The sequence below is a fragment of the Syzygium oleosum genome, unplaced genomic scaffold, assembly GCF_021117445.2.
Source record: "Syzygium oleosum isolate NSW1041296 unplaced genomic scaffold, Sole_v2.1 Sole_v2.21, whole genome shotgun sequence".
NCBI classification, from domain to species: Eukaryota; Viridiplantae; Streptophyta; class Magnoliopsida; order Myrtales; family Myrtaceae; genus Syzygium; species Syzygium oleosum.
This window is the reverse complement of record NW_026607505.1, coordinates 6,216,443-6,238,795: the sequence shown is the minus strand read 5'-3', so window position 1 is coordinate 6,238,795 and position 22,353 is coordinate 6,216,443. Positions and strand designations below refer to the sequence as shown.

The window sequence follows — 22,353 nt, the reverse complement described above, 5'->3', positions numbered from 1 at the left end:
AACAATGCGTGAGGCAATGAAAGAGAGCCTTCCGGCTTCTGTTCACTCCACTGTGTTCAAAGAAACAGAAACTCTTAAAGGGAAGTGCATAAAGATTGAGGGTCATGACTTCAGTCGAGGAGTCATTCCCCTTATTCCCTTATTATTGGATGGAACATGACCAGAGATTATACATTACAAATTGAGATATGGGTGAAGCGGGGGATAATCTCTTTAGGAAATTCGCCTGCAGATTGTCATTCCATCGCCGATGGAAGCATGACAGATTTGGACGCGAGCGTCCTTGGCCAGCAAGTCATTGAACTCGATCGTTAACTTTCGACCCTCCTTTAGTTTCTGTCGAACCACATCTTCGGGCATGGCGACCGTTCCTCTCCATAGTGTGTTGTCGTATATGGCCAGTCCCCCCACTTTCACCAGTTTCATCAACTTCTCATGATAATTCCAAAGGTTGACCTTGTCAGCGTCAACAAAGGCGAAGTCGAAGCTCCCCTCGGCATCAGGCTGCAATTAGTTTCATCGTGCCACATCCCCGTCAGTCTCAAAATAGATAAATATTATGTTGTATTTTGATGTGCGATGAGCTTGCTTCGTTGACATGAAAAAACATGTTACTTTGCAGCTGGTAGGAAACTTCATAAACAAGGAAAATCTACAGAGTTCCCTACATTTTGCACTATTTCATCAAGAGCTTGGAGAGCCTTGGATTCAATGAAGTCGATCTTGTGTTCTACGCCAGCTTTCTTGATAATGGGTAATCCCATTTCATATGCTGCACGATCCACATCTATGGCTACTATCTGCAGCCATATAATTATTACGTGAGCAATCCCATCAGATTCTCATATCAGTGGGAAGGATTCAACGAACCGCATAATGAATGCTTGACATACCTTGCCATCCTCAGGAATATTTAGGGCAGTGAGTAGAAGAGAGTACCCAGTGAAGACTCCGATTTCAATGGTCCGTTTAGCATTCAGAAGTTTCAGTAGAATTGCCATCAACTGACCTGCATCTGGTGCAGTGCCCATCCCGGCCCTGAATATCAGCAAATTTATTCATTTGTGGGTTTGATCTCATATAATAAACACCAGCTACCGCTAGCGTTCGATAAACACAACCGGGAGATCACATCCATTGTTCGACGGAAGTGGAAGAAACTCTTACGGGAAGCGGCATTGATTGCATGAAAAACTTATGTCTTTTTTGCACTGTTTAGAAGTAACTTTATCTTGCGCCAAGAGAGAGAGAGAGAGAGAGAGAGAGAGAGAGAGAGAGAGAGAGAGAGAGAGACCTCGGATGGATGGCACAGACTTCTCTTAGCTCCTTAAGGGGCTCTAGTTCACGTGGGTACACGCTCGTGTCCAAAACGTACTGCCAAGTTGAAGCTTATGCATGAAACCAAAATTTTAAGGAAGCATTGGCATTAGAAAGAGGATGCGAAGACAATTAGTAGTGAACCTGATACAGCTCCTCAGTTTGCAATAACCCCTTGTCCGAACTTGATACTACTTTCATTTTCTCTTCCATTTTTGCTCTCCTTACCGAAATGCAAATTTGTTGAGTCAAACCGACTTCACGTCAAAGAAATGACCTTCTGACACATACAGATATTCACGATGAAAGATGACAACGAATGCAGTAAAAGGACTAAGGAGTCCACTCTACCAAAAGCTTTAGTTATAAAAGCTGCGAAGTTAAGATCAGAACTTGCCTCACATGCTGAACTAGGTCAGTGCATTAACGAAGAAGCTCTTTCCAGGTTTGATGGAACTGTCTGTTTTGCTTAGACCATTTCAATGCCCGCCGATTTGGTCTAATAATACCACAGGGCCAGTCTTGCACTCCATCGAAATCCTTAAGATATTACTGTTTGGTGGAGTTGTTGGAATATCACAGCTATCAAATCTCTCTGATTATATATTGTATATAGCTTACTTGTTTGATTTTGTATATACCACGATCTGCCAGATGTACTTTGTCCTTAAAGTTGTCGAAAACATGTTTATAGATTATGAGATAGTTTATTATCCGTGGTTGGAACCTGTAAACGCGACGTTAATTTCCAAGAAAATTTTTAAATAGATGTTTGAAATCTTTCAAGCAATGATAATCATGGGAACCATGGCATCTTCCAGCATGGTGCAACAAGACTTCTTCACTCTGCAAAAGCACCTTGTTATAATTCGATGCTGCTGTCATTCTCTTCCATTTCTGTTCTCTCTCCATGGCAGAGTACAAAGTCTTACTGAGTCAAACTTCCTTCAGTATCCAGAAATGACCCCGAGTGATCACAAGTTCACGGTCGACAAACTTCGATGTTGGTGATTTCTATGAGACGTACAGATATTTATCATGGAATGTGACCTTCACTGCGCTATAGGTGTCTACTCGACTAATTAAAATGCCCCATCTATTAAAAGCTGTGACTTAGAGGCTAGAAGTTTGCCTAACTTATTGAAGCTTTGAGAACTAGCTGCGTGGCAATGGCCAATTATCCCCCAGGACTTGAGGGAACTGTCAATTTATTCTGAGATACTGTCAATGCTGACTAATCTGGTGTTTTAAAGACAAAAGGGTTAGTCCTGCACTTTAAAATAATATGGTTTGGTGGAGTGTGTAACTAAGGTTCCTGGTAGTTGACCAGTAGCAATTGTATAACTATGACATGTCCTCGTTATTGTAACTAGACTCAGTGGTTCAAAAACAATATGCGATGACAAAAGCTACATATTTCAACATAGGCACCATATGCTTTGAGAAGTAATTATCTGTCAGCGTCATTCTGGAGGGCACATAAACTCTTTCCTGGTCTTGGGTTAACCAGGAAAATTTGGTGGTTTGTTGCTAATACTCATTCCCAGTCTGAGAATATAAAGAAGGTCGTCTTGATCACTAGCTTGGAAAGATTGGTGTTAAATATTAAAAGAATTAATAACAGTAGTGAGCTTCTGCATGGAGTCAGGAAAGCTACATACAATAAGAAAGAAGCTGTTTTTGATGGTGATGTGGCAACCTCGTGGAAGGTGCTTCGTTGCTTGAGAGACCAACTCACATGCACATTCACGGAACTTGTAAAAGAATTAGGTTAGATTATCTGTTTTTGTAGATGACAAACAAACAAAAGAGTGCGTACGAGATGACATTTTATACAGTAATTATGTATCCTTATTACATAGATTATAAAAATAATTATTGCATATGTAGAATCTGTTGACCGTTGATCGAAATGCAACTTTATTTCTGACGATGAGGTGTTCCTGTCATGTTAGCCCTTGCTTATGTCTTTTGAAAAGGCAGTAACATGGTACTATCGGCTATTGTAACTAGACTCGGGATGTTTTCGATTATCATCTTTCTTTTATTTCCTGAGCTTAGAGGAAATTATCCATGAACACAGTTATAGGACATCATGATAGTACTACATAAGAAACTGGTGGTAGTAAGCTTAGTGTTATCAGGTGAAAACAACACTTAAACCTCAATCCGCTCTAGGAACTCTGTCCTTGGGAGACAATTCATCTGCCGACATTTGTTTATATTTGGACCATTGATCAAACAAATTGAAGGTTGTCTTTGGCAGACAAAATCTGTTTGCAGATAGCCACAGAATATGTAATTGACAAAAAAAAAAGCAATAATATGGCAATTTTTTTTGGTTACAGATTCAGTTGAGCTGTAATCAGATTGCGTTCATCTTAATCTATTCTTCTACCCTGCATTGTGTGTTAGTGAGAAAGGACTCTGCTGTGATGTTCTGCCCAGCTATTATTAGCTCTCTTGTTTGATGCACTTAATGTGAGTAAGTTATGGTTTCACTAGATCTGGAAATAAGATTGGGGCAGGATATGATGCTAACTTGTGGTGTGATCATTTACCTCTCTCTCTCTCTCTCTGGGATTACTTGCAGAGCTGTTCTGAGGAATGGTCATGATTTAGCAACTTGGTCAGAATACAGCAGTACTGATCATTTTCGAGCAATGTTTTCAAGAGCGCACTATATCCAAGCCTCTGTCTTGGCCATGACCAAATCATGTAGCGTGAATTAACTCTCAACCATTGGCAATGTGGGTGTGCCTTAAGCACCATGCAGTTTCTAAAGATCCAACCCGAGGCAAAGTTGCTTTGTGATGATTTCTCCTTCATTCTGTTGCTTGACAGGAGAGAGTCATCAAATTTTTTTAGGATGGACGCTCTCGGTTTGAAGAAAATGAATCTGTAGATGACTTCAATACAACATGTGACAAACTCAATTTAAAAACTTGAACAAGCATTCAAATGAAATTTCCCAATGCCACCACAAAATGTACATTTAATATGAATGTTTCTGTAAACTTGAACAAGCATTCGAATGAAATTTCCCGATGCCACGACAAAATGTACATTTATTACGAATGTTTCTGTAGTAACAATATTTATTTATCAATCATTCATATCACTTTCTGATGAGCACATCAATTTTAGCATATTCACAAATGTTGGTTATTATAATATACAAGACAACAACATTGCGAAGATATAAGAAGTTATGGCAAATGCGATCTCCTTTTTGAAAAAGGAATAGCGTGCGGGTCAACAGATAATAACTTAGGGAACTCGCCTGCAGATCATCATCCCGTCACCTATCGAAGCATGACAAATTTGGATGCGAGCATCATTGGCGAGCAACTTGTTGAACTCCATCAGCAGCTTTCGACCCTCCTTATATTTCTCTCCAACTGCATCTTCAGGCATCGCAACAGTTCCTCTCCAGAGGGTGTTGTCGTAGATGACTAGTCCACCCACTTTGACCAGTTTCATTAACCTCTCATGATAATTCAAGTAGTTGATTTTGTCCGCATCAACAAAGGCAAAGTCAAAGCTCCCCTCATTATCAAGCTGCAATTAGTAAATAGAGTCCGTTACGATGTACAAAATAAAATTGTTACACTGTGTAGGCATACTGTATTTTGAAACGAGATAAGCTCGATCTATCAAAGTATGTCCACATAATGTTTCTTTTAGAACATGGGATGCAGTAGGAGGAAACTGCATAAACTAGGAAAGGCTGGGACAAGACCCACATTTTCCATTAAATCATCTAGAGCTCGGAGAGCCTCGGATTTGATGAAGTTGACTTTGTACTCTACACCGGCCTTCTTGATAACGGGAAATCCCATTTCGTATGCCTCGCGATCAACGTCTATGGCTATTATCTGCAACAATAGTGATTACATGAGCAATCGAATAGGATTCTTTTATTATAAAGCATGATGATTGATTGGAGACCTTTCCATCCTCAGGAATTGTTAGGGCTGTGAGTAAAAGAGAGTATCCAGTGAAGACTCCAATTTCAATGGTCCTTTTAGCATTGATAAGCTTCAGTAGTATTGCCATCAATTGACCCGCATCTGGTGCAGTGCCCATCCAATACCTGAATATCAACAAATGAAAGAAGAAAAATATATATCCCTTCTTTACTGTTAGGGGGAATTATCCTCCTGGAAACAGTGTTAATTACAAGATGTTTCAATTATATGATTCCTTTAATTGAATGAAAGCATTATAAGTCAGAGTCAGTGACCGTATCATAATGTTATGGACACTTAGCTAGGGAGAGAGAGAGAGAGAGAGAGAGAGAGAGAGAGACCTTGGATGGATTGCAGAAACTTCTCTCAGCTCCTTAAGAGGCTCTGTTTCATTTGGGTACACACTTGTGTCCAAAATGTACTGCGAAATTGAACATATGCATGGAAGCAAAACTTTGAGAAGCAATGGCAGTATAAGGGAAGGAAAAGAATCCTACGGATTAGCCGTATTGGATTTGATTCAAATTCAGCTTAACCTATTAGGATCAGCCTAGAGGAAAGGCTCGACAAACCCGGAATGGCCTGCTTTTGACAGGATTGAAGGTTGGACTTTTCTGGCGTGTGGAAGGATGAAAGCCAAGCTAACTTGCCATTTATCCAAAAGCGGGGAAAAGAATACAGGATGTGAATGACAATGAATGGAGTACCTGATACAGCTCCTTACTCTGCAATAATGCCTTGTCATAATTTGACGCTGCTTTCATTTTCTCTTCCATTTTTGCTCTTTCCCTGGGAAAGTAAAAGTTCTTACCGTATCAAACCGCCTTCACATCAAGGAAATGACCCCAAATGACCAATGTTCACATTAACAAACATGTTTGTGATTGCTATAGCACATAATCAACAAGACTGCAGACTGTGCCATGCATAGATTTCACAGATATTTGTCATGAGATACGACCGTGATTCACTGCAAGGAGTCTCCTCTAGTGATTAAAATACCTCATCAATAAAAAGACTGTAAATTAGAGGTTGGAACTTGCCTTACTTACTGAAGCTTTGAGAACTAGCTCTGCATATTAATGGGGAAAGGCCCTCCTGGAGTTGATGGAAATGTCAAGTTCTCTTAGATTCTATTGACGCTGACTAATCTGGCATTTTATAGGCAAGGATTATTCCTTCACTTTAAATAACATGGACCATTTGGTATTGTGGAGTGGCTGATTAATGTTCCTGGTAGTTGACTTTGGGATACTGTACTGTGTGATCTCCTTCTGTTGTGTTGTAACTGCACCAGTTTGTCCAATCAACGGAAAAGAATGTGAGGGCTATCGCTTTCCTACATATTTCAAAGTAGGCACCGTTTTCTTTTGGAAGTAATTATCTGTCAACATCGTTGTAGAGTTCATACACACTCCGGTTGATTTCAAGAACTTCTTTTCCCCCTTTTAACAACGTTCATTTTTCTGAAAGCATCGTCGTAGTTTTTTCAATAACCTTCTTTCCTCTATCTTCTGATATTCGTGGAAATTATCCCTGAACTGTAGTTATAGGATATGCTGCATTAGAGCATGATAGAATCAAGCTTATTTTAAAAGGTGAGGACAATTCTTGAACTGCTCTCTGGAAATATTCGATTCGATTTTCTTATCGGTTCTGCAGAAGCAACTTGAAATGCATAAATAGATTGCGAGAGAGTTCATCAGCCGATAATTCTTCATATTTAGACAGATCATCAAACAAATTAACTGTTGTACTTCGTGTGTACTGTTGGCTTTTTCGACTATACTGCCGAATGAGTTTTTTTGTTGAATCCTAAGTGAAAACTATGTCTAGAGCAGATACCAAGATACAGTTGCTCATCAGATTATTGGACGAACTTGGTGCCGAGAGTTTGGCAGGTGAATTAATACCGTTGAAGAAAATTTTCCGGGGTAGAGTCTAGAAATAAAGCAGGACCATTGTACTAAAGACCCAAATTATGGTAATTCAATGTACCAACCAGAAGATAACGATCAGAGAGGACCATGGATACCCCGTAACAGTAACACATTTAACTAACAAATCCTTGACTTTTTCCATAGGATATAGTTCTGGATTATTCTAAAATGATGTTATCAAGCTTTCAAGCAATAATGACCATGCAGAACCGGGCTTTCCAGAGCATGAATGTACTAAATCATAGCTTTCCAAGCAATTGCATTTGTTGTTGCCCTTGGAAAAGTAAAATTCGTCTTGTGAAGGTACTGCAACAGTCTATGTTAGAAATAATTAAGGGTTTCTCTAGGATAATTTTCTATGTTAGAAATATTTGATAATTCTGTTGATTCTCTGTATCTCTCAACATTGCGCATATATCTTAATTGATATTTTATCTTAGATAGTCATTTAATAAAGCCTATAAATAGGCTCACGTATTTTTCTTTTATAGACATTGAATTATACAGAAATTTCTCAATTTTTATCTTACGTTTTCATGTTATGTTATGTGATTTTCCCTGCCTGGAGCTCTCTTGCTCTCGAAAGGATTGAACCGCTTCGGTAACCTGTTGGTTCCTAATGATAACTACTGTAAATTTGAGGACTGGTAATTCCAATATATGACCAGATGCTGAAGGAGCAGAAAGAAGAGGTACTTTCTCTTCTTTGATGTATTGGGCAATGCCCATTGGGCTTCCTTGGGATACCTTAGTATGCATGCATAATTTTCTTCTACTCTTGTCCCCTGAAATCAGACATGTTGAGTACCCATAGTAGAAAATATATGAGATTATTGGTTTTGGATCTACTGATCATTGTTTGAATATGAAGACATCGCTCCTGGGAAGCACTTATTCCATACCACACCCGAAATAATCTAATCAGCATTCCATTGGGTCGTTTTAATAATAACATCCCATGGTGAAAACTATTTATATGACTCTAAGTTCTGCTCTCCTCTCAGTGAACCACACCCTCGTGTGAAGGGCCAGAGGTGCAACTTTTAATTTCTTCCTTTTGGCTTATGCAGAATGTAATATGGAAACCTTCTAGGGTGATTTCTCGCTTGGGAAAAGAGCTTAATGATGAAAGGTCATAACTGTTAGGATGCACGTTTAAGTTGTCTTAGAGAAATCCTACATTGGAGAATTGATGAAGTGAAGGTGGATCCAACTGAATATATCAATAGGCTCGGACTTGGGCTCCCTACCTAACAACTACAATGTTAGCACTCGAGTAGCATTTTTTGGTATAAACCTGTAGATTTGCCTTACATGTGCAAGAAAGTTGTCTGTATCTCACATTATGTCTAAATTTAGTCCAGCAACTGTGGACATTTTGTAGAATAATATTCCAGTCTTCTGTCCTGGGTTAACAGATGGCTCACTGGGAGACATGCCATACTTCCACTCCTTCCGTAGTCCCGGTCTAATCATTGACGCAGTCCAAGGTTAGGCACTTTGGTTCAAATACTAATTGCACTCGAAGCATGAAGAAGCTTGATGAGCAATTTGTACTCTAACTTCTGTGCAGATATTAGGGCCATGAATGTCGAAGCAGTCCATGCTGGCCCTAGAAAAACTGGACCGATAATCCTGGAAGAGGGATGCCCAAACATCACATATGCAATGCTAATATGATGCGAAATGCGGCGGACTGTGCTGTCTTCATCAATACAGCCCAAGAATTTGATAGAAGTGATTCTGGAGCTCGTCCAGATGAGGCTGTTTCTTGGGCAGCCATACGTGGTACCTGATATATCTCCTTACTGTGCAATAACGCCTCGTCATTTTTTGATGCTGCTTTTGCCGTCTCTTCCATTTTCGCTCTTTCCCTAGGAAAGTAAAAATTTCTTGCTGCATCAAACTGCCTTCACATCAAGGAAATGACCCCAAATGACCACATGTTTTTGGCTGACAAACCTGTTTTGTGATTGCTATAGAACGTAATCACCAAGACCACAGACTGTGCCATGCATAAAGTTCGCAGATAGTTGTCAGGAAACACGGCATTGATTCGCTGCAAGGAGTCTCCTCTACTGATTAAAATGCCTCGTCTTTAAAAGACTGAAAATTAGAGGTTGGAACTTGCCTCACTTATTGGCTGAAAATTAAAGGACGAATCACTAGTCGAGGATAAAAGGCTTTTTGGCTCACTACCGAGGAAGAATCCACCCTTCGAGGATAAAGAAATCATGATAGATATTCGCAATTCACAATATTAAAGTTTTCTCTTACATTTGAGAACTCTCCTCTATTTATACAAAAATTAATGCATAGGAAATTGACTAAGCATTAAAGGGAATTATCCAAACATTAAAGACATAGAAGCTAGAAAACATAAAAAAGTCTTAGGAACTAGAAAAGGCATTAAAACACATGGAAACTAGACTCATGAAACCAGTTTGATGATGCAAAGTAATTAAACTAACTCTAAATCCAGTCACCGACTTGGACAGCCCAATAGACATCTTGAAAGATAAGGAAATCTTTTGGAACAACCTTCATTGCTAGGTATTAGTCTTGGAATTGACAACAAGCTTGTGAGTCGACAATCATGAAATCGACAACTTGTCCACTGAATCGACAAGTCTTGCTGAATCAACATCTTCAATTTAAACTCATTGAGTCAAAGTATAGCTTAAATTGATCTTTATTTGTAGGAATAAGGATAAATCGACGAGGTTTGAGTTGAGCTTGCAAGTTGATCGATAGAATCCGATGCTCCCACATCATCTTGGGTTAAGTAGTCCGGCTACTCACCCTATCCAAAACCAAACCAATGCTCTCTCAGAGACTTGCTCCGGTGCTGGCTCCGTCGCTTGCCCCGTTGCTTGCCCCATCACTTGAGGCTCGCCCCGTTGCTCGCCGTGGCTTAGCCGTCTTCGCTCATAGTGAGGCCACACCCCGACCCCAACCCCGACCCCGGCCCCTCGCAGCCACTGCGGCCGCTGTCGGACCTCAGGTACCCTTGCTGAATCAAGAAAGTGGATTTTGAATCGGGGCAGAATACCTTCCTTTGCCTTTGCGAAGCCCATAAGTCACGTCACGAATGAAAGCCCAAACCACCAAACGAAGCAGTGACAACCAAAAAAGAAAAAGAAAAAGGAAAGAAAGACATGAAATTCGATAGACAAAAAAAAAGAAGAAAAATTGAAAATTTGTCATCGCTTCTAAAACCCCAATTCTCTGGAAAGCAGCAACAAGGTTTCTCTCTAGCAACGGGTTTGCTCTGCAGCATTGAATTTCCCAGGTTTGTTCTTTCTTGTTCCTCCTTAATTTCCACTCTTTTCCTCTTCCTAAGCTCCAGTTCCATCGTGGGTTGTTGCTTAATTCCTGCAAGTTGGTTCCTTTTTTGGCCGTCGATGTAAATTCGTGTCCGGATGTGCTGTCCAAAACGAAACGCTTGTTTAACCTGTCAAAGTGGTAACAAACAACTGGGATTTTGTTTCTGGGTCATTGACGTTAGCTCCTGCTTTTGCAAACTCCGTAGGAGTCTGTAAGAATGGACGCGGCAATGAAAGAGAGCCTTCTGGCTTCTGTTCACTCCACTGTGTTCAAAGAATCAGAGACCCTTGAAGGGAACTGCATAAAGATTGAGGGTTACGACTTCAATCGTGGAGTCGATTACCGTCAGCTTCTGAGGTCCATGGTCTCCACCGGATTTCAAGCCTCCAACCTCGGGGAGGCGATCGAGGTGGTTAATCAGATGGTAACTATTTCGAGCGAGCTTTTGTTTAAGTGGGGGGATTCGCCTGCCTTTTGCTGTTGTTGCTGCGGTTTTCCGTTTTTTAAGTTGCAAAGGTTGAGGCTTTATTTGTATTTCCGTAGAATCGTGATTCCAGTGATGTGCTTTTGGAATTGTTTGAAGCTAGACTGGAGGCTCTCTGATGAGACTATAACTGAAAATTGCAGCGAGGAGGAGAGAGACCAAGCATATAGAGAGTCTGTCAGATGCAAGGTGTTCCTCGGTTTCACTTCCAACCTTATCTCGTCTGGTGTCAGAGATACAGTTCGTTATCTTGTTCAGCATCACATGGTAATTATTCTGAGGAGCATTTTTTGTATTTTTTGCATATATGCTGTGTGGAATTTAAGTGACATTTGCTGAGCTGAGAAGAAATGTGTTCTATTGTTTATGGCATGTGATTGAATCATTTTGTGGGCTGTCTTGTTCTTTATCCGCAGAGTTTATTCTTTTTTTTTTTTGCTTGGAATCCTCAAAGTTTACTCAAACGATAGAAGGAAGTTCTTTAACCATGACTATCCTTTTGCTAAATGCTTGAGTCTTCCAGGTACTTGGTCGAAGTTGCAAGTACCAAAGTACATATATTATTTCGCTATAAAAATGCATTGGAAGAGTTCTGACATTAAATATCTTGCATCTCCTAATTTACTCCAAATGAAGGGTCTTTTGGAAACCGGGTTCTGTTTATTCTCTTTATGTGCGCTTACCTTGTGTTTCACCAATTCATGCGGAGGTGTGCTTCTTACGTTTGTGCAGGTCGATGTAGTAGTGACAACAGCTGGTGGCATAGAGGAAGATCTTATAAAATGCCTTGCGCCTACATTCAAAGGTGATTTTTCCCTGCCTGGAGCTCTCTTGCGCTCGAAAGGATTGAACCGCATTGGTAACCTGTTGGTTCCTAATGACAACTACTGTAAATTTGAGGACTGGATAATTCCAATATTTGACCAGATGCTGAGGGAGCAGAAAGAAGAGGTACTTTCTCTTCTTTGATGTGTTGGCCATTGCCCATTGTGCTTCTGTGGGATATGTTAGGATGCATTCGTTATTTTCTTCAACTCTTTTCCCCTCGAATCAGATCTCTAGAGTCCCCATAGTAGAAAATGTATTAGATTATTGGTTTTGGATCATTGTTTGAATATGGAGACATTTCTCCTGGGAAGCACTAATTCCATAGCACACCCTAAGTAATCTAATTGGCATTTCATTGGGTTGTTTTAATAATAGCGTCCCACGTGAAAACCATTATACAAAATTCTAAGTTCTGCTCTCCTCTCAGTGAACCACACCCTTGTGTGAATGGTCAGAAGTGCAACTTTTAATTTCTTCCTTTTGGCTTATGCAGAACGTATTATGGACACCTTCTAGGGTGATTGCTCGCTTGGGGAAAGAGATTAATGATGAAAGGTCATACCTTTATTGGGCACACAAGGTGAGTCGATCAAGGTAATCCTATTGCACAAGGTTACAATTATCTGCTATACACCTCTTCTGGGATGGGTATGTGAAGTACGAAAAGGAAAATTTCGTCTTTCTTAACACAGTTTCCCTGTTAGGAGTATTTTAGGGAAGGTTCAAGTCTATTTGTCACTGGGCTTTTCTACACATTCAGTGTTTAGACCTAAGAACTGCAATTTTAGCACATGAGTAGCATTTTCGATGTAAACCCATAGGTTTGCCTTACATGTGCAATAAAGTTGTCAGTATCTCACTTATGTTCAAAGATAAAGTGGACATTTTGCAGAATAATATTCCGGTCTTCTGTCCTGGGTTAACGGATGGCTCACTGGGAGACATGTTATACTTCCACTCCTTCCGTAGTCCTGGTCTAATCATTGACGTAATCCAAGGTTAGGCACTTTGGTTCATGCACTCATTGCACTTGAAGCAAGAAGAAGCTTGATGAGCAATTTCTACTCCAACTTCTGTGCAGATATTAGGGCCATGAATGGCGAAGCAGTCCATGCTGGCCCTAGAAAAACTGGAATGATAATCCTGGGAGGAGGGATGCCTAAACATCACATAAGCAATGCTAATATGATGCGCAATGGGGCGGACTTTGCTGTCTTTATCAATACAGCCCAAGAATTTGATGGAAGTGATTCTGGAGCTCGTCCAGATGAGGCTGTTTCTTGGGGAAAAATACGTGGGTCTGCCAAAACTGTTAAGGTAATCGCTTTATATGCCAAGCCCGAGACTGAAACTTCCCAGAATCTCTATAACACGAAGGAGGAGTTTTAAAATGGTACTTTATTTGGATTGAACCAGGTACACTGTGATGCTACCATCGCTTTCCCTATACTGGTTGCTGAAACATTTGCTGCAAGGAAAGAAATAATTCAACAAGACTGAGGATCTGATCCAAATTTTAGGAGAGTGAAGACTCTCGCCCATTTATCTTTCATTGCTAATTCTTGATATGGCCATCAGGTATCGGCGATTGATTACAGTTGTTAATCGGTTGCAATATTATATGCTTTAATCATTTTTGGAGGACTAGCTCCCAAAAATTTATCATTTCTTGAGGCTAGTCTGCTGACGGGTGTTACGGGAAATCCCTGCGGCAAGCTAACTTGATTTGTTGGGAAAGGGCTACCAATTGGTGAGGATTTGTGTGATAGATTTTGTAGAAATGTAAACAGATGGCGCTCATTTTTCTGTTATTTTACCTTGCACTGACTGTAAGTGGGACAGGACACTGTGGATCACACTGAATAGCTATTTTCAGTATACTCGTTTGTTGCATTAGTGGAAAGAAACAATCGTTTCACTTGTCCTTGGAAAAAGAAACTTAGGAAGCATGGTGATGCTAACTCTTGGTTTGATCATTGATTCTCTCTCTGTCTCTCTCTTTCTACACACGCACAAAACATCCGTAATTACATGACCATACATGTGTATATTTTTTATGCCCACAAATCTTATCTCGATGAATGGCCAAGGTTAGCAATTCTGTTTCTCATTGCATTTATTCGTTTATTTTGGATGGAACATGCAAAAGATTGCATTTTACAAAATAAGATATGGTGAAAGGGGGGATCCCCACAGATGAAGCAAGAAGTATGCAGGTTCGTCAACGGTATAGCTTTAGGAAATTCGCCAGCAGATTGTCATTCCATCGCCCATGGAAGCGTGACAAATTTGGACAAGCATCCTTGGCCAGCAAGTTATTGAACTCGATCGTCAACTTTCGACCTTACTTTAGCATCTGTCCAACCGCATCCTCAGGCGTGGCGACCGATCCTCCCCACAACGTGTTGTTGTATACAGCCAGTCCACCCACTTTCACCAATTTCAACAGCCTCTTGTGATAATTCCAATAGTTGACGTTGTCGGCGTTGACGGAGGCGAAGTCAAAGCTTCTCTTCTCTATCACGCTGCGATTGGTTCAATAAATCACCGTCATACGCAGGATAGATAAGTAGCGATGAGCTTTCTTCGTTGACTTGGAAAAACCATGGTATTTCGGAGTAGGTAGGAAACTTCGTAAACAAGGAAAAGCTGCTAAGTTGTCTACATTTTGCACTATTTTATCTGGGGCATGGAGAGCCTTGGATTCAATGAAGTCGATCTTGTGCTCTACGCCGGCTTTCTTGATAACGGGTAAACCCATTTCATATGCCGCACGGTCCTCATCTCTGGCAGTCATGTGCAGCCATATGATTATTACGTGAGCACTCCAATCACATTCTCATATCAACGGGAAGGATTCAACGAAGTGAATAGTGAATGATTGACAGACCTTGCCATCCTCAGGAATCGTTAGGGCAGAGAGTAGGAGAGAGTACCCAGTGAAGACTCCAACCTCAATGGTCCGTTTAGCATTCAGAAGTTTCAGTAGAACTGCCATCAACTGACCTGCATCTGGTGCAGTGCCCATCATGGCCCTAAACATCAGCAAATTAATCACTTCTTGGTTTGATCTCATATGATGAACACCAAGCAACTGCTAGCGTTCGATAAGCACAACTGGGAGATCACATCCATCATTCGATGGAAGTGGAAAAAACTCTACCGGAAGCGGCATTAATCACATGAAAAACTCTAATTGGATGGACCAAATTGGCACAAGTGCAAAAGGTTTACGACTCAATTGGCCAAAAAAAAAAGTTCAGGACTTAATTTGCACAATTGTAATAGGTTTAGAATTTTTTTGATAATTCTCCCGGAATGGAGAGCTGCACTTAGTCAGGACTTCTGAAGCTGAGCACACTTACTAAATACCATTTAAGCGCAGCAACATCAAGACTGAAAGACGAAAGAAGAGGATGTGAAGACTATTAGCAGTGTACCTGATACAACTCCTTACTTTGCAATAACCCCTTGTCGGAACTTTGGAAAACTTTCGTTTTCTCTTCCATTTTTGCTCTCCTTACCGAAATGCAGATTTGTCGAATCAAACTGCCTCAACACAGGGAAATGACCTGGTATATGACAGATATATATGATGAAATATAGGACCTGGAATGCAGTTAGGTCCGTTAATGCCATAGGGACAGCCTTGCACTCAACCAACATTACAGTTTGGTGGAGTGGTATGTTGATTGTTATGATATCACAATCATCAAATCTCCCTGATTATATATTGTAAATAGGACAAGACCGAGTCCATTTCTAAAAAGGATTACTAATCCTTAACTTTTCGAGGAATCCTTCATCAGTGGTTGTGAATGACTGATTTTTTTTTCAATCTCTTCGACCTTGGTTCCGTAGGAGCAAGTCAGAAAGATTGAGAAATAGAACCATCGCTCATTTAATTTTCTACATCATCCGATGCAGTATTGTGTTAGAGGCCACAGGTCATCGAGTGCACTTCAAAAGATTTGAGAAAACTGTGAAGTTACTCTGAGATACTCTTGATGCTAACTAATCTGGTGTTTTAAAGAAGAGCAGTTCTGCACCTTAAAATAATATGGTTTGGTGGAGTGTAACTGAGATCCCGGTAGTTGACCGGTAGCAATTGTACAACTATGAAATATCCTTGTTATTGCAACTAGACTCAGTCAATAGAAAAACAAAATGCGAGGACATAAGCTACATATCTCAACATAGGCACCGTGTGCTTTGAGAATAATTATCTGTCGGTGTCAGTTCTGGATGGCACACAAACTCAGGATAATTTCGATAACCTTTTTTTCTCCCTTTCACAATGAGCATTTTTCTCATAGAATCGCAATAATGTTTTCGATTATCATCTTTCTTTCATTTTATGAGCATCGAGGAAATTTAACCACGCCTACAGTTATAGGACGTCGTGATAGTGCAACATAAGAAACTGGTGGAAGTAAGCTTAGTGTTATCAGGTGAAAACAATTCTTGAACCGCAATCTGCTCTAGGAACTCTGTCCTTGAAGTTATACGAAACTCGTTTTGTTAAAATAAAACAACTTGAAACGTATTGGCAGGTTGGGAGACTGTTCATCTGCCGACATTTGTTCATATTTGGACCTTAAATCAAACAAATTGAAGGTTGTCTTTGTTAGACATAATTTGCTTGCAGATAGCCACAAAGTACGTAATTATAAGAAAAACAAGAATATAGCAATGATTTTGTTATAGATTCTCGGATTGCGTTCTTCTTATTCTATTTTTTTACCCTGCATTGTGTACAAGTGAGACAGGACTCTGCTGTGGTGTTCTGCCCAGTTATTATTGGTTCTGGTCTGATGCACTTACTGTGAGTAAGTTATGGTTTTGCTTGCCCTGGAAACAAGAACGGGACAGTATATGATGCTAACTTGTGGTGTGATCATTTACATCTCTCTCTCTCTCTCTCTCTCTGGGATTACTGACGGAGCTGTTCTGAGGAATGGTCATGATTTAGCAACTCGGTCAGAATATGTACCATTGATCATTCCTTGAGTAAAGTCTTTAAGACCACACTATATCCAAGCCTCTGTCTTGGCCGTGACAAAATCATGTGGCATGAATTAACTCTTCACCATTGGCAATATTGGTATGCCTACAGCACCATTTAGTTTCTGAAGTTCCAACCCGAGGTAAGGTTGCTTTGTGATAGTTTCTCCATTGTTCTGTTGCTTGACAGAGCCTTGTAGAGAATGATTACATTATTTTGGATGGATGCTCTCGGTTCGAAAGAAATGAATCTGTAGATGACTTCAGTACAACATGTGACAGACTCGAATTGGAAACATGAAAAAGCATACAAATGAAATCTGAGGGTGCCACGACAAAATGAACCAGCACATTTATTATGTTTGGATGTTTCTGTACTGACATTATATATTGATGGCAAAATGACACAAACAGTCCCTGAACTTTGGCTCAATGTGCAATTTGGTCCATGAACTTTTAATTTATTCAATGTAGTCCATGAACTTTAACCCAATGTGCAATGTGGTCCTCGAATTTTTAATTTGTTGAATGTAATCTTTGAAATTAATTCAAATGGAAAGGACTGCATTGAACATTTTCATATAGTTCAGGGACTGAATTGAACATGTACCAAAAGTTTAGGGATGACATTGAACAAAATAAAAGTTCAAGGACCATATTGAACATTAGGCAAAAGTTCAGGGACTACATTGAATAAATTAAAAGTTCAAGGACCAAATTGCACATTTGATCAAAGTTCAGAGATTGTTTGTGTCATTATCCCTTTATATCATCCAGCGTAGCACTCTCTGAGGACCCCATCAATTTTTGCCTATTTATAAATGTTGTGGTTATTACAATATACTAGACAACATGCCAAAGATATAAGAAGTTACGACAAGTGCGATTTCCTTTCTGAAAGAAAGAATTATGGGGGGGTCAACGGACAAAAACTTAGTGAAGTCGCCTGCAGATTGTCATCCCATCACCTATTGAAGCATGACAAATTTGGACGCGAGCATCGTTGGCGAGTAAATTGTTGAACTCAATCAGCAGCTTTCGACCCTCCTTATATTTCTCTCCAACCGCATCTTCAGGCATCGCAACAGATCCTCTCCAGAGGGTGTTGTCGTATATGACTAGCCCACCCACTTTGACCAGCTTCATCAGCCTCTCATGATAATTCAAGTAGTTGATTTTGTCCGCGTCAACAAAGGCAAAGTCGAAGCTCCCCTCGTCATCAAGCTGCAATTAGTTTTATTATGCCAAATCCCCATCAGACTTGATACAACAAAGGAAAGCATTAGAAACAAACGTAGCACAGAACACGGCACAAGTAGTAGATAGAGGCCGTCACAATGTACACTGTATTTTGAAGCTAAATCAGCTCGCTCTATCATAGTAAATCCATATAACGTTCCTCATAGAACATATGATGCAGTAGGAGGCAACTGCATAAACTAGGAAAGGCTGGTAAATGACCCACATTTGCCATCAAATCATCTAGTGCTCGGAGAGCCTCGGATTTGATAAAGTCAACTTTGTGCTCTACGCCGGCCTTCTTGATAACGGGAAATCCCATTTCGTATGCCTCGCAATCGACATCTATGGCTATTATCTGCAGCAATTGTGATTACATGAGCAATCCAATCAAATTCTTTTATTATAACACACGATGAGTGCTTGGAGACCTTTCCATCCTCAGGAATTGTTAGGGCAGTGAGTAAAAGAGAGTATCCGGTGAAGACTCCGATTTCAATGGTCCTTTTAGCATTGATAAGCTTCAGCAGTATTCCCATCAATTGGCCTGCATCTGGTGCAGTGCCCATCCAATAACTGAATATGAACAAATAAAAGAAGAAAAGTTGAATCCCTTGTTTACTTTCGGGGGAAATATCCTCCTGGAAAGTGTCAACACCAAGATGTTTCAATTATATGACTCCTTAAATTGAATGAAAGCATTATAAGTCACAGTCAGTGACTGCATCATGATGTTATGGACACTTAGCTAGAGAGAGAGAGAGAGAGAGAGAGAGAGAGAGAGAGAGAGAGAGAGAGAGAGAGAGAGAGAGAGAGAGAGAGACCTTGGATGGCTTGCTGAAACTTCTCTCAGCTCCTTAAGAGGCTCTGGTTCATTTGGGTACACACTTGTGTCCAAGATGTACTGCGAGATTGAACATATGCATGGAAGCAATATTTTAAAAAGCAAATACAGTGTAAGAGAAGGTAAAGAACCCTACACATTAGCCGTATTGGATTCGATTCATATTCAGCTTAACCTATTAGGATCGACCTAGAGAAAGCTCGACAAATCCCCGAATGGTCTACTTTTGACAGTATCGAAGGGTTGGATTTTTTCTGGCATGTGGAAAAATGAAAGCCAAGCTAACTTACCATTTGACCGAAAAGAGGGAAAGAGATAGAGGATGTGAATGACAATAAATGGAGTACCTGATACAGCTCCTTACTCTGCAACAACGCCTTGTCATAATTTAATGCTGCTTTCATTTTCTCTTCCATTCTTGCTCTTTCCTTAGAATACTGCCTTCACATCAAGGAACCCAAATGACCTAATGTTCACAGTTTACAAACATGTTTGTGATTACGATAGCACATAATTAACAAGACTACAGACTGTGCCATGCATAGATTTTAGCGATATTTATCATAAAATATGACCATGATTCACTGCAAGGGGTCTCTCCTTCACTGATTGAAACGCCTTACCTATGAAAGGCTGTATATCAGAGGTTGGAACTTGCCTTACTTATTGAAGCTTAGAGAACTAGCTCTACGTAGTAATGGCCAAATGTCCAGTTCTCTTTATAATAGATGGAGGCTGACTAATTTGGTGCAAGACAAGGATTATTCCGTAACTTTAAAATAATATAGACTATATGGTTTCGTGGGGTGTCTGATTCATGTGCCTGGGAGTTGACTTTAGGATATTATACTATGTAATCCTGTTGGTATTGTATTGTAATTGCACCAATTCGTTCAATCAGTTGAAAAGAATGCAAGGACTATTGCCTTCCTACATATTTCAAAGTAGGTGCCGTGTGCTTTGAGAAGAAAGTATCTGTTAACCTCGTTCTAGAGTTCACACACACTTTGGTCGATTTCAAGAACTTCTTTTGGTTTTTCAGAAGCAACTTGAAATGCATAAATAGATTGTGAAAGAGTTCATCGGCCCAGAACTTTTTAAATTTGCGCAGATCATCAAACAAATTCATGGTTGTGTTCAAGTGTACTATTGGCTTTTCAACTATCATGCGGAATAAGTTTTTGTTGAATCCTATGTGAAAACTATGTATTTGAGCAGATACCAAGATACAGTTGCTCATCAGAATATTGAGATGAACTTGATGCAGAAAGTTGGGTAGGCGAATGAGTAATGAAAAAATTATTCAGGGTCGTATAGACGATAATGTCTTCGATGATACGATTGATCTGAAATCTAAGTTCAGAACTTTAGAGACAAGAAACGAATTAGGACAACTGTACTGCAGATCCAAATAATAGAAACTCAATGTATCGACCAGAAGATAACGAGCAAAGGGTACCCTTTGGATGACCCTTTACAAAAACACGATTACCTTACACATCCTACAATTTTTCCATATGATATAGTTTTGGATTATTTGAAAAAGATTTTATCAAGCTTTCAAGCAATAATAACCATGCAAAACCGGGTTTTTCCAGCATGAATATACTAAATTCTAGCTTTCCAAGCACTTGCATCTGTTGTTGGCCCCGGAAAAGTAAAATTTGTTTTGTGAAAGTACTGCCCATGGTCTAGATGAACTAGAAAAGCAAAATGAAAATTAAGTGAAATTGCATTCATCAGAATTCGCAACTAGCTATATGATTTTCTGGTTCTTTAAGTTATTGGAGACACACCCGCGCATGCGCGCGCACCCTGTGACACTGTGTTGCAACAAGTAGATATCAGTTATCCATTTCTCTGGTTCATTCTCTTTTTGTTCAACATTTAGTATTACACACTCCTCTATCTTTAACTGTTGGCTTCGGATTTCAGTAAAAAAAAGTCTAATCTTTCTGAGTAAAATAAAGAGAGGGGAGAGTTGATTTTAAATCAGGTGTGAGATGGGAGAGTTGACTTTTGAATCAAGTGTAAACTCTCAATTACAATGCACGAGAGACAGAGATATTTCCTGTCAACAATTTTCCACTGCTTCCTGAGCAAACAACGTGCACGTCATCCTGTAGTAAAGTCAATATTTGTATTGGAAATACAAGAATATTTGTTGTGAAATAACGCGGAAGTCGATGGATTTTGCAATTTAAGTCTAACGTGAAAAGAATAAGAGAATTTAATGAGGAACAAAAAATAACGATTTACTTAGTTCAGTCAGTCGCAGTCTTTATTCCATAGGAGAGCCACCCGCCAAGTACTCACTATGAATTCAAAGAATATGGAATCTATAATCGCTCAAGTGTTTTCCTGCCCTAAACTACAACAAAAAACATAAGAATTTCTCACAAAGAACTCACTTGGAATACCCACGAAGAGAAAACCCTAACAACCTCTTGTCTGCTCTATGTGTTACAACAAAAGAAAATTCCGCGTTTACACGTTCTAATGTTACTTGCCAACTCAAATTAAGAAGCTGATTAAAACTAGGAATCTAACTCCAACGTGAAAAAGGTATTTTAATAATTTCTTGCTTGCTCGGATGGCAAACCATCCGGTCCTATTTGCATTTGGAATCCCTTTGCCGTCTCAAGCTGGAACACAACTTCGCAAAGTCAACGGGGCATATCTTGGAAGATGGATGAGATGTCAGTTTTGTCAAAAGAAATCATTCTCGCACAACGTGTTAAGAAGAGATGATTATCTAAGTAAAATCGATCGCCTACTTTTAAGGCTCGATGGTTGGCATGTGCGCTGCGATAATTTGGCTGTACCACGATGAGATCATGTGCCTGAAATGTCTTTTCTTACTGATCACGTGTTCAACGAGAGAGAGGAAGAGTGAACAATTGATGAACTACTCCATGACATGCATCTCAACCATGATTTATACTCATCAGACATCAAGGGAGAGTGCCAAAGAGAGTAGTATATTGTCCAAGCAACAATGTAATGTCGGGCTTGTGAAAGCGATACATCAGCAAGTATAGTCAATACGTGCCTTAACCCAGATTTATGAAGAGTCTGCCTAGTTTAAGATGCAAAGATTGTCGCACCCCGAATCTTACAGGATTAGGGGTAATGACACGGTCATCATTCATTCTACCTAAAAGATGCAATCTCAAACTCAAATCAACATATCAGAGTTTCTATAATCCAATAAAACATATGTATACATCTCCGACGCATACCCAAAATTCAACTACAAAAAATTTCCCGCTATTAGTGCTCTCATCCTACTCGACACTAACCGAGGGACCTGAAAAACCTGATAAGAAGAATGGTTCGAGCAATCATCGCTCAGTGAGTAGTAAATATCTATTCTAAGCAGATCGAGCAGTCACTTTG

The 22,353-nt window shown here is 39.9% G+C and overlaps 4 protein-coding genes and 1 pseudogene across 7 annotated transcripts; 2 read left to right on the top strand and 3 right to left on the bottom strand.

Moving 5' to 3' along the window:
• Nucleotides 1-9: 9 nt before the first annotated feature.
• Nucleotides 10-15,426, bottom strand: LOC115671096 (probable caffeoyl-CoA O-methyltransferase At4g26220). Of its 2 annotated transcripts, none has more exons than XM_030592576.2 (5): nt 15,308-15,426; nt 1,295-1,374; nt 894-1,038; nt 669-800; nt 10-504 (listed from the first exon to the last, which is right to left on the bottom strand). In XM_030592576.2, the coding sequence occupies exons 1-5, from the start codon at nt 15,374-15,376 to the stop codon at nt 214-216; spliced, it is 717 nt and encodes a 238-aa protein (XP_030448436.1). In that variant the 5' UTR covers nt 15,377-15,426; the 3' UTR covers nt 10-213. The 2 variants fall into 2 exon arrangements, with proteins under 2 accessions (XP_030448436.1, XP_030448437.1); XM_030592577.2 differs by lacking the exon at nt 15,308-15,426 and adding an exon at nt 1,462-1,629.
• On the bottom strand, nt 4,356-6,374 carry LOC115670998 (probable caffeoyl-CoA O-methyltransferase At4g26220). The gene is made up of 5 exons (XM_030592420.2): nt 5,996-6,374; nt 5,630-5,709; nt 5,269-5,413; nt 5,064-5,195; nt 4,356-4,878 (listed from the first exon to the last, which is right to left on the bottom strand). Exons 1-5 carry the CDS (start codon nt 6,062-6,064, stop codon nt 4,588-4,590), a joined length of 717 nt encoding a protein of 238 aa, XP_030448280.1. The 5' UTR covers nt 6,065-6,374; the 3' UTR covers nt 4,356-4,587.
• On the top strand, nt 7,117-9,194 carry LOC130140711 (deoxyhypusine synthase-like; annotated as a pseudogene).
• Nucleotides 10,408-13,843, top strand: LOC115671095 (deoxyhypusine synthase). Of its 3 annotated transcripts, XM_030592574.2 has the most exons (8): nt 10,408-10,520; nt 10,761-10,979; nt 11,139-11,306; nt 11,772-11,990; nt 12,361-12,447; nt 12,760-12,865; nt 12,949-13,184; nt 13,284-13,843. In XM_030592574.2, exons 2-8 carry the CDS (start codon nt 10,773-10,775, stop codon nt 13,365-13,367), a joined length of 1,107 nt encoding a protein of 368 aa, XP_030448434.2. In that variant the 5' UTR covers nt 10,408-10,520; nt 10,761-10,772; the 3' UTR covers nt 13,368-13,843. The 3 variants fall into 3 exon arrangements, with proteins under 3 accessions (XP_030448434.2, XP_030448435.1, XP_056176915.1); XM_030592575.2 differs by lacking the exon at nt 10,408-10,520 and having other exon boundaries at nt 10,838-10,979; nt 11,143-11,306; XM_056320940.1 differs by lacking the exon at nt 10,408-10,520 and having other exon boundaries at nt 10,840-10,979; nt 11,183-11,306.
• Nucleotides 15,427-17,802: 2,376 nt separating the features above from the next.
• LOC115671098 (probable caffeoyl-CoA O-methyltransferase At4g26220) lies at nt 17,803-19,544 on the bottom strand. The gene is made up of 5 exons (XM_030592578.2): nt 19,302-19,544; nt 18,935-19,014; nt 18,542-18,686; nt 18,337-18,468; nt 17,803-18,095 (listed from the first exon to the last, which is right to left on the bottom strand). Exons 1-5 carry the CDS (start codon nt 19,368-19,370, stop codon nt 17,805-17,807), a joined length of 717 nt encoding a protein of 238 aa, XP_030448438.1. The 5' UTR covers nt 19,371-19,544; the 3' UTR covers nt 17,803-17,804.
• Nucleotides 19,545-22,353: the final 2,809 nt, after the last annotated feature.